The sequence below is a fragment of the Sinocyclocheilus anshuiensis genome, unplaced genomic scaffold (assembly GCF_001515605.1).
Source record: "Sinocyclocheilus anshuiensis isolate Anshui unplaced genomic scaffold, SAMN03320099.WGS_v1.1 scaffold687, whole genome shotgun sequence".
NCBI classification, from domain to species: Eukaryota; Metazoa; Chordata; class Actinopteri; order Cypriniformes; family Cyprinidae; genus Sinocyclocheilus; species Sinocyclocheilus anshuiensis.
This window is the reverse complement of record NW_015551096.1, coordinates 386,600-400,531: the sequence shown is the minus strand read 5'-3', so window position 1 is coordinate 400,531 and position 13,932 is coordinate 386,600. Positions and strand designations below refer to the sequence as shown.

General features: G+C 38.3%; 2 protein-coding genes across 2 annotated transcripts in view; both read left to right on the top strand.

The window, feature by feature from the left end:
- LOC107662743 (peptidyl-prolyl cis-trans isomerase NIMA-interacting 1-like) overlaps positions 1-2,403 on the top strand; it is a 4,620-nt gene extending 2,217 nt beyond the window's left edge. The window contains exons 2-4 of the mRNA XM_016452824.1: positions 673-873; positions 1,015-1,125; positions 1,952-2,403. Of these exons, the coding sequence (XP_016308310.1) occupies positions 673-873; positions 1,015-1,125; positions 1,952-2,061 (422 nt within the window). The 3' untranslated portion in view covers positions 2,062-2,403. The remainder of the gene's footprint in view (positions 1-672; positions 874-1,014; positions 1,126-1,951) is intronic.
- Positions 2,404-4,091: 1,688 nt separating this feature from the next.
- Positions 4,092-13,932, top strand: part of LOC107662727 (microfibril-associated glycoprotein 4-like) — a 24,159-nt gene continuing 14,318 nt past the window's right edge. The window contains exons 1-2 of the mRNA XM_016452807.1: positions 4,092-4,265; positions 4,357-4,566. Of these exons, the coding sequence (XP_016308293.1) occupies positions 4,260-4,265; positions 4,357-4,566 (216 nt within the window). The 5' untranslated portion in view covers positions 4,092-4,259. The remainder of the gene's footprint in view (positions 4,266-4,356; positions 4,567-13,932) is intronic.

The following is a 13,932-nucleotide window of genomic DNA, read 5'->3' as shown; positions in this document are numbered from 1 at the left end:
AGTATATATTTTGAAAATATTTACATGTATTTACATGTATATATTTATATTAATGTAATTTATATTATATATAAATATATTTAATATATAAACATTGCATATTTTTGTTAAATATGTACATGCATATGTTTGTATTTATATATACATAATAAATATACACAGTACACACATATATTGAGTAAGCAAAAACTTTGATTATGGATGCGATTAATTGTTTGACAGCACTAGTATATATATATTCCTTCAACTCGTCAGTAACATAGGCTTGATCAAATTTGGAACAACTAAACTTACAAATTAGTTTTAAATAAATTGACAATTGTACAATAATGAGAAAAATCAGGTTAATTCTGTCGTAATGCATCTTAATTAGTCCTTAAATCGGCCTCATGATCTGTGTAACATATAATCTGCTGTATTGTTTTTATGTTGATTTGGGATGAGGATGACCGGAGCATGTCTTTGCAGCGGTCTGAAGATCTGTGTGTGTGTGTGTGTGTGTGTGTGTGTGTGTGTGCGCGCGCCTCAGGTCGTGTTTATTACTTCAATCACATCACGAATGCGAGTCAGTGGGAGCGGCCGAGCGGAGCGGGGCCCGACGGCGTCAGCGAGGTGGAGAAAGTGCGCTGCTCTCACCTGCTGGCTCTCTCTGTGTGTGTGTGTGTCTCTCAGGTCGTGTTTATTACTTCAATCACATCACGAATGCGAGTCAGTGGGAGCGGCCGAGCGGAGCGGGGCCCGACGGCGTCAGCGAGGTGGAGAAAGTGCGCTGCTCTCACCTGCTGGTCAAACACAACCAGTCGCGCCGGCCGTCCTCCTGGAGAGAGGAGAACATCATACGCAGCAAAGAGGAGGCGCTGCAGCTCATCCACAGTAAGAGTGTGTCACGTGTGTGTGTGTGTAGACGTGTGGTGTGAAGTACATGTATGGATTCACAAGCGTGTGTGTGTCTGTGTCTGTGTCTGTGTCTGTGTCTGTGTGTGTGTGTGTGTGTGTCTGTGTGTGTGTGTGTAGAGTACATCGAACAGATCAAGTCTGGCCAGGAGGACTTTGAGAGTTTGGCGTCTCAGTTCAGTGACTGCAGCTCAGCGAGGAACGGAGGAGACCTGGGCTTGTTCGGCAGAGGTAAGACTAGAGATACGAGATTATCAGCATCATCCTCCGACCGACTCGCATAGTAAACAACTTACAGAATGCTTTAACATTGAGTAAATGTTGTATAAGCATTCAGTGTTGATGTAGTCACTGCATTAAACTAAACACTAAACTAAAGTGCAGCAGTGACACTTACACAGTACAGTTTCATTTGATTTGAACATTAGTTAACATGGACTAACAATGAAAGCACTTCTACGGCATTTATTAATGTTAATGTCAACATTAATCAATACAATATTAAAACCCAAAGTTATATCTGTTCATATTATTTAATGGACCTAAGCTAATGAACTAACAATGAATGTGTTTATATGAATTAACAGTAACAAAATTAATAAATACTGTAACAAATTGCTCATTGTTAGTTAATAATAGAAAATGCATCAACTAACGTCAACTAATGGGATTTATTGTAAAGTGTTACCGGTACAGCTTTAAGTGTTAATAATCATAATGATGTGGGAAAGTGATATTATGAACCGTGTTATTTTTGTATCACAGATTTTTTATTAATATTTTAGTAATTTTGTTATGCGTTTCGATCATTTTTAGTAGTTTATTTATTGATTTTTACGATTGTTATTTAAGTACTTCACCAAACTAAATTAAAATGAGAAATGTTGCATTGGAAAGTAGATGAAATACAAAGTTTTATACAATTATACAAATTAAATTACCTATTTTAAGATTTTATTTCATTTCTGTTAACATTTGTTCCAAGTAAAAAAAAAAAGTGTTATTTTAATTGACTATAATGTTGGTTGTGTGTTCTGTCTGTATTACTGCGTGTCAGGTCAAATGCAGAAGCCGTTTGAAGACGTCTCGTTCGCGCTGAAGATCGGAGACATGAGCGGCCCCGTGTTCACCGACTCAGGAGTTCACATCATCCTGAGAACCGGATAACCGCATTCCCCCTCCGTCATCCCGCAGATAACACACACATTACACACACTATCCCAGGATTCCTTATCTTAATCTGTTTCCCTGAAAAACCTCACTTGGCTCGTCAAAGCTGCACGTTAAGTCCATCCTGTATTTCAGTCATCGTACATGTTACAGATCCCTTTTGACAGGCCGCGAATCCTGCATCTCTACCCAGCATTCCTTCATCCGGCTCGGCTAAACACTCCTAAAAAACCGTCCTGCGGTGGTGCCTGAACATCACAGGACCAGCTCTGATGATGGACAGTAGACGATCGTATGACACATCTCCAAAAAATGACCAATAAAATATGCCATGTCACTGAATGAAATGCTCCTGTTTTATCTCAAAGCATGAAATTATCTTTAGTGTTAGCTTAGTGAATCACTTTTTCTGCTTGCATGCAAAAACTCGGTTAGACTCTCTTCTGTGCTGTTCCTTTAAGTCCTTATCCAGTAGTGATGTAACGATTCACTCCACTCACGATTCGAGTCACGATTTTTTTTTTACAAAATGAGATTTAAGACAAATTATAAATTAAATGTGTCCTTTTATTATTGCTTGGACAAAATGCTGCACGTTTCTTTGTGATAAACTTTTCTAAAGACAGTAAGTTCCCCTCAGACATACATTCATATAAACTCCTACCCCTAATTGAATCGCGATTTGTTTAGCATCTCAACCGATTTGAATCGTCACATATTTGAATCGATTTTCATCGTTAATCGTTAATCATTACATCCCTATTATCCAGTGCAGTTGGGAAAGTCATAGAAATTCATTGGTCAGAATGTGTCGAAAACTCTGTTATAAAACGGATAGTTCCGGTGCTTGATTCTGATTGGTTGAGCCGCGTTCGAAGCTGTTGTAAATTACTCAACAAACATACACCTTTGTTTACGTTTGTCTGTTGCTCGGCAACCACTTTGTTGCAACCACAACTGTTTCTGAGGAACTACATTGTTTGGTGGAAGAATACTGTTTTTATTAATATCATTACACTTTATTTGCTCTGTTTTATTTTGTGAAACCTTACTAAGTCTATGGAATAACCGTTTTATAAAAGCAATAAGCCCAAAGAAGACGTGGTTTACAGTGAATTTATAACAACTAAGGGGGTTATAACTCCGCTTCGCGTCGCATCTAACAACGCCCCTTAGCTGTTATAAATTCACTGTAAACCACGGCTTCTTTGGGCTTATTGCTTTATTAGACTCTCTTCTTTGCTGATCTTTTAAGTCCTTATCCAGTGCAGCTGGAAAGTCACAGAAATGCATTGGTCAGAATGTGTCTAAATTGTCCAGAAACAAGACCCACGTCTGGGTGCATAATGGAATAAAAAATAACTATTCAGTAGTGCATTGATTATCAAAACCTACATGGATACTTCTGAACAGTGGGAATGCGGTTGACATGAACATTGGTATGATGGGCCTCATCTAGTCTCCCCGTTCCATTTTTAATGGGGATGAATCAATGAAAGCATGTAGTGTGGTGTTGTTGTTTAGGTTTGTTTTTGGGAGATCTTCTTCTGTCCGAGAGTATACAGCAGCTTGTGCAATCGAATGTTTAAAAGTTGTGAAATTTTGCACAATCACTACCAAATATTCCAACATGCTCCTGTAGAAGAACAACCAAGGTGAGTCGCCAAATCAGCGATTTGGAAAATTAGAATGGAGTGTGTGGAAACTAAAGGAAGCATGATGAGTGAACTCTTTGGGTTGAATTCAGTCTGTTAATCTATTATCTATAGTTAGTTTGAGTGTTTATGGAGAGCTGGTAAATGTGTTATTGGAAAACAATTATGTCGTGTTGATGATTTTAAGATTATCTGTGATTACGTGGACGGTATTTAGGAACATTCTGTGTGTACAGATAATTTCCGTTCTTTCCCAATTTGGATGATTCCTAAATGTGCGAAAAGAATGTTTACCCAAATTTCTTAAAACGGACTTTGACACTGAGGAGGAGCCTGACCGTCAGATATTTAAAGGAGCGTTTGTCCCCTCCACAACTGGAGAACTACAACGGTGAGTTGCTGGTTTATTCTCCAGCATTTTCCTTAAAGCCTGTCTGGACATTCAGAAGCGTATATCAGTTAATACATTGAAATGGTACAAGTAAAGAATTCCTTCGTCTCTTTAAGGAAACAGATTTCTGCTGAGAAGAGTTTGAGAAGATGGAGGTAAGCTCATCTGTTTCCTACATTTTGTCACATTCCTACAGATTTTTATCACCTTATCAGTGTGATGTTCATCTTTTTCTCTCTCATGCAGATGATGGTGTTTTTGATAGCTCTTCTGCCTGTTTTATTGGGCTGTGATTGTGGTCTTGATGTAGACAAACCGGTTGACTGCTCTGATGTATATAAGTCAGGACAAACAGTCAGTGGGATTTACTCCATCTATCCAGCAGGAGACATTCCTGTCTGGGTTTACTGTGAGATGATCTCAGATGGGAAAGATGAAGATAAAGGAGCATGGACGGTAGGAATGTGATTCTAGATCATTAAACACACATCAGCACATTCATTATGGAGAAGATGACACCCATCATGCCATTGGAGTTGTTTGGGCAACATGGAAGAATTACGCAGTCAGTATGAAATCCATCAGCATGAAGATCAAACGTGTGTCATAGAAATATTACAGTGCTTCTGAAAGAAAAACATTTTTACCTCATTTTATGACATCTTAAGGTTTTTATTCCTTTTTTTCTGCGTAAAAGAATCATGTTGAAATCTGTCTTTGAAATGTATGGCTGTTTGTATAGTGCATTAAAATATTTTGTGCAGTTATGATTCTTCACTACCTAAATATTCAATAAACTCTTATAGTGAATTCAGACTATTTATCTAAATCTAAAAATGTGAATACTACTAGGTTCCTGACTGTGCACCATGTGTATTGTCGAGTCCCCTCAGAATGCAAACACTTCCAAAAAACAAATAAGTATATTTACCTTTGATCATTAGATTTTTTTGTACGCAAAATAATATCTGTACTGCAAACTTTACTGTTTTAAATCCGAAATGTTATTTTCGTGAGTCGAGCAGAACCGAAGATGATCACATTAAAGCAAACGACAATCACAAGGTTACAACTTGAATCTGTTCTTGCTGTTTGAGTGGATGGAATGCTTAAAAAGGGTTTGGAGATTAATTTGGACTCATCAAAAAAAAAAAAATGTTACCTCCGCATGACCGTACAGAGACATATCCAAAATGTAAAGTAAGCAGTTCCACACCATGTAGAAAAAACAGTCGTCGTTATAAGAGACTCGACAGATGTTGGGCAATTCTTAACATGTAAGAGATGGTTTAAGGGACCTGAGTTTCTCTTCTGAGGTTGAAGAAGAGTGAGATGTTCCTCACTGCAGAACCCAAGATCCAGGGGGCGTGGTTGGAACCAGATCCAATTCCTCCCACCTTACATATACCGGAACCAACCCCCCTGATCCCTAAACCCACCCATCTCCACCCCTAAACCTACCATCTCCACCCCCTGATCCCTAAACCCACCCATATCCACCCCTAAACCTACCATCTCCACCCCCTGATCCCTAAACCCACCCATATCCACCCCTAAACCTACCATCTCCACCCCCTGATCCCTAAACCCACCCATATCCACCCCTAAACCTACCATCTCCACCCCCTGATCCCTAAACCCACCCATATCCACCCCTAAACCTACCATCTCCACCCCCTGATCCCTAAACCCACCCATATCCACCCCTAAACCTACCATCTCCACCCCCTGATCCCTAAACCCACCCATATCCACCCCTAAACCTACCATCTCCACCCCCTGATCCCTAAACCCACCCATATCCACCCCTAAACCTACCATCTCCACCCCCTGATCCCTAAACCCACCCATATCCACCCCTAAACCTACCATCTCCACCCCCTGATCCCTAAACCCACCCATATCCACCCCTAAACCTACCATCTCCACCCCCTGATCCCTAAACCCACCCATATCCACCCCTAAACCTACCATCTCCACCCCCTGATCCCTAAACCCACCCATATCCACCCCTAAACCTACCATCTCCACCCCCTGATCCCTAAACCCACCCATATCCACCCCTAAACCTACCATCTCCACCCCCTGATCCCTAAACCCACCCATATCCACCCCTAAACCTACCATCTCCACCCCCTGATCCCTAAACCCACCCATATCCACCCCTAAACCTACCATCTCCACCCCCTGATCCCTAAACCCACCCATATCCACCCCTAAACCTACCATCTCCACCCCCTGATCCCTAAACCCACCCATATCCACCCCTAAACCTACCATCTCCACCCCCTGATCCCTAAACCCACCCATATCCACCCCTAAACCTACCATCTCCACCCCCTGATCCCTAAACCCACCCATATCCACCCCTAAACCTACCATCTCCACCCCCTGATCCCTAAAGTGGATCCAACCACGCCCCCTGGATCTTGTGTTCTGCAGTGAGGGGCTACTGAGAAGAGTGGCCCAAGTCCAGTATGCAGTTATTAGTACACAGAAAAAAAGGGGTTTAAAATTGTACCTTTTGGGGTACAACAGCTTGTCCCTGGAGCAGTACCCTTAAAAGGACATATTTGTGCCTTTTTTTTGTTTTTACCCCTGATAGGTACATATTAGTACCTTAGAATAGTAAAAAGGTACAAATATGTCCTTTTAAGGGACAAGCTCTTGTCCAGTATGCAGTTATTAGTACACAGAAAAAAAGGGGTTTAAAATTGTACCTTTTGGGGTACAACAGCTTGTCCCTGGAGCAGTACCCTTAAAAGGACAAATTTGTACCTTTTTTACCCCTAATAGGTACATATTAGTACCTTAGAGTAGTAATACGTACCCTTAAGGTACTAATATGTACCTATTAGGGGTAAAAAAAAGGTACAACTATGTTCTTTTAAGGGTACTGCTCCAGGGACAAGCTGTTGTACCCCAAAAGGTACAATTCTGGCCCCTTATTTTTCTGTGTGTACCTCTAGATGACCAAGAGGTCAAAGTGGACTGCACTGCACATACCTTTGCCTGCCAGGTTGCAGAGACGCCTACCAGTCAGTTTGTAAGCTACTTTTCTGATTTTTCATGACTTAAAACTCTGTTTTGATAAGCATCTCCTTGACTTTGAGCATCCATATTACAAAGGCCATCACTGACTGTTGATGATCTCTTGAGAGCAGAAACTGCTATTAGTATTATCAACAAGAGAGATTTTCGGATGAGATTACTGCATTGGAGGCAGGAGCTACTATAAAAGAGTGACATCTTTAGGCTGGATCGAGAACTGGAAAAAGGCTGCCATGCCTGAGGAAGAAAGGCATCCTGTTATTTTGTACAAGGACCAGGCTATTTCCCAACTTATCTTGAAGGATATACAACAGCAATTGGGCCATGCAGGAAGAAATGGATAAAGCCACAAATAAGCTTTATGGTGGGAGACATTGTTGTCATCATGGATCGTATAGCTCCTCTCAGCTCCAGTTGGGAAGAATAATCTAAACCTATCCTGATAAAAGTGCATTTGTTTATTGCTGGATGCTGAGATCCAAAGCTGAATCGGAATTTCAGTACAAAGACGTTTATGGCTCCTTTTATGTAGATGCTGTTTAATTGTGGATTGATAGTATGGAGTCAGGGTGTAGGAGCTTAAATGTAATGATTATTTCAGCACTAGAGATGCGATGTGCACATCACATGATATTAACCTTCCCTTGAGGTTGCATTGGACAGGTACGGGTGGCAGGGACATGGTTCTTACCAAAGCTGCACGTTTTGTAAATGTTGTTTATCCATTAGATTAACGAGTCAAGAAACAGACATTGCTTTGTGGAAATTGTTTATTCTAATCTGAGTCAAGAACAACTTACCACCCTACCCTGGTTATAGGAAAACCACTTCAAACAGTAATAAATTTTTGAGAAAGAGTGATTCCTACATGATTTATAAAGTTACAGCAGTAATAGAGAAGAGGAAACCCTTAAACATTCATTTGATTGTTTTGTTGCGTCAATGTTTCTATGGCACAGATTTGATCTTCATGCAGATGGATTTCATACCGACATCATAACCCTTCCAGGTCTTCCATACATTTCCAATGCCGACATGGGTGTCGTCTTCTCCCCATATATACATACCATTGGGGTTTGTTTTCATACAGTGTTTGTACCAAAATGCCCCGAGACGGAGTTTGGCACAGTTGTTGTCGTCGTCGGAGTCTTGGTCTTTGTCTAAGGTTGTGAACTTCTGTCCGTCATGCTCAGATAAAGAGTCGCCTGCAGAGAGGAAGAGCATCATTGAGAACAAAAACTCAATGGAAATGACTTTTCATGTGTATAAACAGTGTTTGGTAAGTTACTTTAAAATGTAATTTTAGCTACTGTAGTAGTAGTAGTAATGTAGCTACTGACAACTTCAACAGTGTAATTAGATTACTGTACTAATTACTCTCTCTGAAAAGTATTGAATTGCTTTGTAAATCCCATATTAACCACGACTAGTTGAACAATACAAGAAACTAGCTTTTAATTATTTGAAACAAATAATATAAAATTGCATCAACTATCCTTGAACTAACCAAAGAGTTTACATAAAAAACATACATTATAACATTAGACATTAAATAAAAAATAAGAGTAATCCTTTCCTTTTTCAACAGAAAAGTAATTAAATTACAGCAATTATTTCTTTAGTAAAGCATTACACTCAACACTGAGTATAAAAAGGCACATAGATAGAGGAGAAATGTCTTTTCTTAAGCTCAGGAGACTTAGTTGTGATTCTCATATATCTCTCATTTTAGTATCAACAGTGCTTCGGATGTCTCTCCTTAAGTTCCTTAGGAGAAATAAAAATAAAAGTAAACACAAATGTCCAAAATGAGAATGTGGTGTGAGAAACATCGCTTTATTGTCTTGCTGTAATCTCTTTCGAGACGCCTATATATATATATATTCTCTCAGCTCAGAATAATAAGGACTGATTCTCTTATGTGTCTTATATGACTCTTATTTGTCTTTAGATGTCTTCAGTTTTATTTTAGGTGAAACATGTTACATTTTACATTTGTCCTAATATTGTAAATACTGAAAATATCCTTTAAATAGCATTAAAATTCAGATTATTAAGAGTTCATTAAATTTACCTTCAAATACCCAGCTTTGTAAATGCATCACGTTTTCCAAACAGAGTTGAAAGAGAATAAATAAGTGGTTGAAGTTTATTATAAGATAAATGCTTTATTTTTACACATACAACACTTGTTTGTCATGCAAACTCCATTTTGCATGCATGTAAATAGCTCATGACTTCCTTGCATACAGTAAGAGAATAAAGCTGTGCAGTTTATGTGCATTTAGGGCACATTATTTGTTCTTGGAAATAGTCATGTACCCAATGCCTTTTTCAGTAACAGTAACCCTGGACCTGAATGGCTTATGACCAAATCCTCAACTATTTTGATTATTAATTCATATTATATGGTAGTAATAAGATATGTTTGAGTTCATACCGAGACATTTGAGTTGGTGCACACTTTGTAAAGTTGTTGAGATCACTTGTTAACATGTGAGAGCACCATAGTCTCTAGCAAAGGAGGAAGATCTGAGCACAGTGTGTGTTGTTGACATCTCTTCTAAACTTTAACAGGAAACCAATGTGAGAGTATTAGAGTTTTTGTCTCTGGAGGCAAATGTGAGAAAAAGGAAACACAAGCAAAAGTCTACATTTGATGTTCATGTAGCCTAATTTATGTCTAGGAGAAACATTTGAGATTATCTTTCCTTTGGGTGAAAATTACTTTTGAAGCTAAATATTTCTCTGATTCATGTCCAGTCTAATGCATACCATGGGTGCATCGCAATCAGCTCCCTAGCCCATTAATCAGTATTTCATGTACACAATTTTGGAGTACTGGTAAGGAGCCAGGCTCTTAACAGCTTGACAACATCGCTACAGCTATTTATGAGCAACAACAAAGCTGATATACTTTTCTGACAATATTTTTATTGCTGTTCAACGTAAATTATGATCATTTTCATTCACAAAGAAAAAAATGTATATATTTTCAAACAGCAATTAATATTTTCATAACCAAATATGCATTGTCGAAATGCGTTTCACAAATGCAAAACACACATACAAGTCTGCACACGGAGTTTTGAATGTTGCATATTTGCAAGTTGTTTCTTGAGTGTGCATTTGCAAACAGTCACCTTTGATTTGTGTTTGTGTATTTTGAGACTTTCCTGGCAGGTCTGGTTTCATCAGTGTGTCCGTTTGAGGATTTCTCTGGCATTTCTCTCTACAGATACTCTCAAGCTCAGTCAGGTTGGATGGGAACAGTAGACAGTCATTTTCGGGTCAGAGAGCTCCAGGACTAGTCCTGGTCGTTCCAGACGTCTTCCATTTAAGAATTATGGAGGCCTCTGTGCATTATCACAATCCTATCTCTGAGCTCAGCAGGCAGTTCCTTTGACCTTATGTCTTGGTTTTTGCTCTGATATGCATTTTCAGCTGTTAGGCCAGGTGTTTTTCTTCCATTAATCAATTGAATTTGCCACAGATCTACTCCAATCAATGTATAGAAACATCTCAGAGATAAAGCCAGAGAAATGTGAGGCACCTGACATTTACTTTTTTTGCTGTGTTCCCGGTTCCGGTTGTCCTAATTAATGCAGCCTAACAATCCTTTCACGGATTTTAATTCTAGAAATGTGTTAGTGTGTTATGTGTAAGCCAGGTTAAAGAGATGGGTCTTTAATCTAGATTTAAACTGACAGAGTGTGTCTGCCTCCCGAACAATGTTAGGTAGGCTTTTCCAGAGTTTGGGAGCTAAATAGGAAAAGGATCTGCCGCCTGCAATTGATTTTGATATTCTAGGTATTATCAAATTGCCAGAATTTTATATCGCAGCGGACGTGAAGGACTATAATGCGATATGAGCTGGCTCAAGTACTGAGGAGCTAAACCATTCAGGGCTTTATAAGTAATTAGCAGAGCAACACCCAATAAAGCATTACAATTAGGGTGACCATATTTTAGTTTTCCAAAAAGAGGACAGTGGGGGCAGGAGGCAGATGGAAACCTGCAGTGGGTGGAAGGGGGGCCTAAATACTTGACAAATGCGTTCACAACCATGCAACTATGTTATTTAACTTTAATACATAAAGTAACACATCCTTTCCATTCAACTTTTGGTCCTCAACAATAGAATAACAACAAACAAATAAAAAAAAATAGTTTGGCTTTTAACATCTTTTACATGACATTATTTCTTTTCATGGCCAGTTGCATGAAAAAACAACAACAACAAAAAACATTCCACTATTTCAGTCAAAAATAAATTATGTCAGGCAGTAAAGAACTAACCAAACAATACAAAGCCAATATAATAAAAGACAAAGTAATCACATAAAAGCTACCCTAAAAAAGTAAGTTTTAAGGGACGATTTAAAAACACTAAGGGATTCTGCATTCCTAATCTCAGAGGGCAGGGAATTCCACAGTTTAGGAGCCAAAGCAGAGAAAGCCCGATCACCCATGGTTTTTAGCCGAGTTGTTTGAACAGTTAAAAGGCCAGCTTCAGAAGAGCGTAGAGCACGTGTAGGGGTGTAGGGGGTTAAAAGCTTGCACAAATATTGAGGAGACAAATTATTATACAAGTGAGCATGAGAATTTTAAAATCAATACGAAAACTAACAGGAAGCCAGTGCAATTTTTCCAAGATAGGTGTGATGTGCTCCCTTGCACTGGTCCTAGTCAGAATTCTAGCAGCTGAATTTTGTACCAACTGTAATTTACTTAGGGTCGCTTTAGAAACTCCAGCCAGCAAAGCATTACAATAATCAATACGCGAAAAGACAAAAGTATTGATTAACTTTTAAAGACACACATGAGTGAGTGGTGCTATCACAGCGTTAACAATTGCTTCGGTCTTAGTACGAGCGCTTGAAAATTTTCGCGCAGTCTCGGAATTAGAGAAAGCCTTTTTTAACAAGGCAGACGTGCAGTCCATTGATCTGTAGCTATTCTGATGCCAAAACTCCCTCCGCAGCAGTAACAGCATCATCTGTTTTACCTGGTCTCACAAAATAGTCTGTTAATTTACCTGACAAACTCTCTCCTTTAGCTGCAATTTTGTGTTTTGCGGAGCTTATGTGGGCTTCTAGGTCGCAAACACCTTTATTTGCCACTGACACGTATGTGCCAGCTTTGCAGGTCATGCATTCTGCTTCACACGGATCCCGACCGAGACGAAAACACGGACATTTTTTCTGTAAATCATCAGCGAATTTACATTTGCGTTTGGGCATTTTTTACGCTGTTCATGAGCCATATGCCACCTGCTGTTGAAAAGCAAGTCTCTTGGCTGTTGCCGTGGTGCTGAAGGTACTGGTTGAGATGCAGTTTGACCCATGTTTGCATCGGCCTACATGATGACCAATGGTGGCGTGCAAGAAGGCGGGACTTAAGAGAAAGTTCAAAGCAATGCAAAAACGCACACAATGAATGGTGACTGTAGAAAGCAAAAGCCGAATCCCAGACATTTTGGGCGATTTAGAAATCCCGGCCGGATGCATTTTTTAGGTCCAAAAAGAGGACATGTCCGGGGAAAAGAGGATGTATGGTCACCCTATTACAATAATCTAACCTTGAGGTCATGAATGCATGAATGAACATTTCTGCATTTGACATTGAGAACGTAGGTCGTGATTTAGATATATTTTTAAAATGGAAAAATGTGGGGTAACACTTTATAATAACTTTCATTAATAAATCATTAACAAACATTATATAATGTTTAACTAATCAGTACTTAATATATATTCACATATCTAGAAATGAGATAATGTGCTTGTTAATGATGAACTTATTAAACAACATAATAAGTGGAACTTATTAACAATATTAAACATATTTATTTAATGTAAATTTAAATGCTTACAAATGTCATTAAACTTCAATTCATATGATCATGCATTTTTTTTACATCTTCAAATGATTTTGACAGATGGCTTACAATGATTAAAAGATTGTTAACAAACATTATATAATGCTTAATGGATCAGTAGTTAATGGTTACAAATGACATTAAACTTTAAATGCGTTTTAAAAATCTACAAATTATTTTTACAGAAATTATACAGTATTTACAAGCTTATTTGTTAATGTACTTTTGAATGATTACAAATGTCATTAAACTTCACTTCACATATTAGCTAATGCTCATTTTTACATTTACAAATGTTGTGAAAAAAATAGCTTATAGGCACTTCACAAACTATTCATGTTAATATATTCATTAACTCATAATCACAGTCTACAAAGGTCATATATTTGGTCTTTGGTTGTTGTGTTGACTTCCACTATTTGCACATCTTAAATCATTTATGAATTATTTGTTCATGTTTTTGCAGTACCCAATCTAAAGTGGAGACTATTCATCATTTGTAAATGTTTATAAATATTTACTAATCATTCGTACTTTTATGAGCAGTCATTTTGATGGCAAAAATGTCCCAAATGACCGGAATTCACCATATTTTCACATCTTTACAAATCATTTATTAATCATTTGTTCATATTTTTGCAGTACCCAATCTAAAGTGGAAACTATTCATCATTTATAAATGTTTATAAACGTTTACTAATTTTGTATTATCTTTATTGGCACTGGACGTTTAGCTACTTTAACAAAGTTTGTGTAAAGGGTGGTTAGTTGAGCTTAGCTAAATGCTTGGTAAAGACATGTCACACATTGTAATTTGGGTGCAAAACATGTTTTTATCACCTCAACACTTATATTAGTATACTATTGTGTATCATTAAACAGAATATTCC